General features: G+C 45.3%; 1 protein-coding gene across 1 annotated transcript in view; it reads left to right on the forward strand.

Moving 5' to 3' along the window:
• Positions 1 to 770: 770 nt before the first annotated feature.
• LOC122549380 (protease-associated domain-containing protein 1-like) overlaps positions 771 to 5,098 on the forward strand; it is a 13,518-nt gene continuing 9,190 nt past the window's right edge. The window contains exons 1-3 of the mRNA XM_043689155.1: positions 771 to 884; positions 2,268 to 2,368; positions 3,107 to 3,216. Coding sequence (XP_043545090.1) covers positions 809 to 884; positions 2,268 to 2,368; positions 3,107 to 3,216 — 287 coding nt within the window. The 5' untranslated portion in view covers positions 771 to 808. The remainder of the gene's footprint in view (positions 885 to 2,267; positions 2,369 to 3,106; positions 3,217 to 5,098) is intronic.

Below are 5,098 nucleotides of genomic sequence, written 5' to 3' on the forward strand. Positions count from 1 at the left end.
TTATTTCTGAAGGCTTCCCATTTTCTAGCCATTCCTTTACCTGCGAACATCTGCCCCCAATCAGCTTTTGAAAGTTCTTGCCTAATACCGTCAAAATTGGCCTTTCTCCAATTTAGAATTTCAACTTTTAGATCTGGTCTATCCGTTTCCATCATTATTTTAAATCTAATAGAATTATGGTTGCTGGCCCCTAAGTGCTCCCCCACTGACACCTCAGTTACCTGCCCTGCCTTATTTCCCAAGAGTAGGTCAAGTTTTGCCCTTCTCTGATAGGTACGTCCACATACTGAATCAGAAAATTGTCTTGTACACACTGGATGAACTCTTGAATCCCTTTTTGGTGTGGGTGAATGGTGCAAGTTCATAGGGCTAAGGGAGCTGTGCTATTGCTCTGGGGTGGGGATGGGGGAGGGGGAGTGTTCATTGCCCTGATCTGATAACCCCGAGGATGTTGATAGTGGGAGAGCCAGTGATGGTAATGACTTTGGATGGTGCTTAGATTGTTCAGTATTGGAGATGGTCACTCCTTGGCAGTGTGATGCCAATATAACTTGCTACTTGTCAGCTCCTGATACGGTTTGCTCAATGAGACGGTGTGGAACCTGATGGATAGTGTATCTGTCCAATAGCCACGTTGGGTGGTGCAGTGTTACCCAATGGGAGGTGGTCAGGTGTGTGGCTCCGCCCACCCTGGACCCTCTGATTGACAGAGGTTCCGACCAATGGCTGTGTACTGGTACCCCGTGGATAATGCTGGTTGCCCGGGAGACGGTTGCTCTGATTGACAGCGGCTGCAGGAGGAAGGAGGATGCGGCCGTGGGTGCCGCTGGTGTACAGTTGCTTCCAGACTCTCCTCCTGCTCCACCAGGCGCTGCTCAATGCAGGTCAGTCAATGCACCGACTCCGTGCATTGCATTGCTCTGGCCTGGGCGGGTGGGCCGGCACTGAGACCCCCTTCTCTCTTCGGATTACCGCGGTTTCCAAAGCCCCGAGGACGACAGGGAGACGGAGAAGGAGCGTGATTGGGAGGGAGGAAGAGGCTTGACAGAGTGGGAGCAGGGAGCAGGGAGGGAAAGGGGGTGTGTAGATGCTAGCAATCACTACATCTGAGAACAGGATGCAATGTGTCTCTACTTGGAAACCCCCTGAATCACTGAGTTGACCCAAAGAGTATAGACAAAGTTGTTTCCATGGGGTGGGGAAGTCCAAAACTAGAGGGCATAGGTTTTAAGGTGAGAGAGAAAGATTTGAAAGGGACCTAAGGGGCAACTTTTTCATGTACTTGTATGGAATGAACTGCCAGAGGAAGTGGTGGAGGCTGGTACAATTACAATATTCAAAAGGCATCTGATAGGTATCTGAATAGTAAGGATTTTGAGGGATGTGGGCCAAGTGCTGGCAAATGGGATGAGATTAGGTTAGGATATCTGGTTGGCATGGACTAGTTGGACTGAAGGGTTTGTTTCCGTGACTCTATAACCTCCTCTGGCAGCATCCACTCCATAAACTGAGCTGGCTGAATTACCTCACCTGTGCCTGTAATCATTCTATCATTCCTGCCAGGCATACTGCAGGATTACGGGGCACAGCTGCAATTAAGTTAAAGTTCAGTTAAACCAAAACAGAAAATGCCAACTCCTCAGCAAGTCATGTAGAAGGAAAGTTAGAATCATATTGGAGTTTGATAATCATTCCACAGATTTAGTAAATTATAGTCAGGTTTTATGCAAGTGAAGTGATGGTATGAAAACAAAACCAGAAATTGCTGGAAAAGCTTATCAAGTCTGATAGCATCTGTGGAGAGAAAGCAGAGTTAATGTTTTGGGTCCAATGACCCTTCCTCAGAACTGTTCCAGCTGTTAGAATAGATAGATGCTTAATGATTGCTGCAGATATGATGGGCTGAAGGGCCTCTTTCTGTTGTTCAAACTGAATGGCTCTCTAATGATATCTGGATGTGGATGATTGAATGGATCCTCTGAAATGGGGAGATTTTCTTTTCCAGTGTGTACAGAAGAAGGTTCAGTTGGTGTTTAGCAGGAGAATGTGGCTTGAGAATGATACAAGGAGATGGTCTTAACCTGTGAGTGAGGCCAGAGATTTACTGAAGTCATGGGGTAAGGTCATGGTTGGGGGAAGGTGACGGGGAGTGGAGGGGGTTCTTAGAACTGTGAATGCGTACCTGCTGCTCCAACCCCAATTCATTAAACTAGAATAGTCTGTTGATAGATTGTCGAGATTTATGCTGTTTCCTGTGTTTCATTCAGGTCTAGGGGTCAACGAATATTTATATTTCCAAGTGCTGAGCCCTGGAGACATACGCTACATCTTTCAGACTAATTTGGCCAAGGACTTTGGAGGTATTTTTGTAAGTACCACTTCACTTTACAATATCTGCTGCAGTACTCCAACAGAGAACTTGGACAGAGGACCAAACACCACAAGAATAGTGTTGCTTTTTCGTCAATTTGACATAGAAGAAACAATTTTAAGGAACCCTTGGTGTACAATTTCATAGATCCCTGAAGGTGTCAGTACAGTAGACATGGTGTGGAAGAAGGCATACAATTGAATACAAGTGTAGGGAGGTTATGCTTCAGTTATACAGGGCATTGGTGAGACCCCATCCGGTGTATTGTGTACTGTATTGGTCACCTTATTTAAGGAAGAATGGGCCACAGCGTTGCAGTGATAATGTCACTGAGCATCCAATTGCACTGGCAGATAGTGTGGGGACATGGGATCAAATCTCCCCCCCTCCATGGTCCCTGGTGGAATTGAAACTCAGTTCCTGATTATTTAATTTCAGCCATGGTGACCACAGGAGTATCATTGGTTGTTGTAAAGAACCATTTGGAGCTCACTGATGCTGCTTAATGTGGGAAATCTGCCTTCCTTACCCCGGTCCACCTTATATATGACTGTAGACTACTGACTTTCTGAAAATGTCTAGCCACCTGCCCAGTTGTATCAAGCCACTGCAGACAAGTTGGTCAATAATGGATGGGTATCAAATTCTGACTTTCCTGGTGGTGCTCAGATTCAAAGCAAGAATAAACCTTGACTTGTTTGCAATGTTGACTGGGCTCTTTGTTTCTTCATGCAGCACACGAGGTATGAGCAGATCTATCTGGTTCCTGCTGAGCCACCCCATGCCTGCAGTGATTTAAACAATGGCGCCTTCGTTCAGGATCAGATTGCCTTGGTGGAGAGAGGGTAAGTTTCAGCAGCTCAACACTGCTCTACAGCCACATTTGTATTCAACTGGCACCTTTCAGAAAGCTAGGTTATCCAAATGATTGGGAGATGCCAGTATCCGAAATGCTTCATAGTCATCTCTGTTAGAAATAAGGGAAGGCCATTTTTCCCCTTGAGTCTATTCTTTTGAGTAGATCTGTGTGGAGTTTGCACATTCTCCCTGTTTCTGCATGGGTTTTCTCCGAGTTCTTCTGTTTCTTCCTACAGACCAAAGATGTGCAAGTTACGGTGGATTGGCCAGGCTAAAATGCCCATAATGTTCAGGGGTATGCAGGCTAAGTGGGTAAGCCCTTTCTGGGGATAGATTGGCCACTAGTGTCCACTGTAATCCCACTGACTCCCACAGTTACTTTGACTGTACATCCTCACACCCTGCTTCCTGTAAAAACTCCATTCCATTCTGAGCTGGAAGGTTCATTTCCAGACATTTCATCAACCTACTAGGTAACATCTTCAGTGGGCCTCCAGACGAAGCACTGTACGTGATTCCTGCTTTCCATTTATATGTTGATGATCTTATTTCCTGTGGTGATATCATGTCATGTAGTGATGTCATTTCCTGTTCTTTATCTCAAGGGGGTGGTAAATGTGGACGAACTCGATGTGTTTGTTGATAGAGTTCTGGTTGCAATATCAAATTCTAGGAATTCTCATGCGTGTCTCTGTTTGGCTTGTCCCATGATGGATGTGTTGTCCCAGTCGAAGTGGTGTCCTTCCTTATCTGTATGCCAGCGAGCATACAGAGGAAAGCTAATTTTGACGGTATTAGGCAAGAACTTTCAAAAGCTGACTGGGGGCAGATGTTCACAGGTAAAGGGACTGCTGGAAAATGGGAATGAGATAATGAGAATCCAGAGAAAGTATATTCCTGTCAGGGTGAATGGAAAGGCTGGTAGATATACGGAATGCTGGATGACTAAAGAAATTGAGGGTTTGGTTAAGAAAAAGGCGGAAGCAAATGTAAGGTATAGACAGGAGAGATCGAGTGAATCCTTAGAAGAGTATAACGGCAGTAGGAGTATACTTAAGAGGGAAATCAGGAGGGCAAAAAGGGGACATGAGATAGCTTTGGGAAATAGAATTAAGGAAGATCCAAAGAGTTTTTACAATTACATTAAGGACAAAAGGGTAACTAGGGAGAGAATAGGGCCTCTCAAAGATCAGCAAGGTGGTCTTTGTGTGGAGCCGCAGAAAATGGGGGAGATACTAAATGAGTATTTTGCATCAGTATTTACTGTGGAAAAGGATATGGAAGATATAGAATGTAGGGAAATAGATGGTGACACTTTGCAAAATGACTATATTACAGAGGAGGAAGTGCTGGATATCTTGGAACGCATAAAGATGGATAAATCCCCAGGACCTGATCAGGTGTACCCTAGAACTCTGTGGGAAGCGAGGGAAGTGATTGCTGGGCCTCTTGCTGAGATATTTGTATCATTGATAGTCACAGGTGAGGTGCCGGAAGACTGTAGGCTAGCTAACATGGTACCACTGTTTAAGAAGGGCGGTAAAGACAAGCCAGGGAACTATAGGCCAGTGAGCCTGATGTCGGTGGTGGGCAAGTTGTTGGAGGAATCCTGAGGGACATATATTTGGAAGGGCAAGGACTGATTAGGGAGAGTCAACTTGGCTTTGTGCATGGGAAATCATGTCTCACAAACTTGATTGAGTTTTTTGAAGAAGTAACAAAGTAGATTGATGAGGGCAGAGCAGTAGATGTGATCTATATGGACTTCAGTAAGGCGTTCGACAAGGTTCCCCATGGGAGACTGATTAGCAAGGTTAGATCTCATGAAATACAGGGAGAACTAGCCATTTGGATACAGAACTGGCTCAA

This window comes from Chiloscyllium plagiosum, chromosome 1 (genome assembly GCF_004010195.1).
Source record: "Chiloscyllium plagiosum isolate BGI_BamShark_2017 chromosome 1, ASM401019v2, whole genome shotgun sequence".
Taxonomy (NCBI): Eukaryota; Metazoa; Chordata; class Chondrichthyes; order Orectolobiformes; family Hemiscylliidae; genus Chiloscyllium; species Chiloscyllium plagiosum.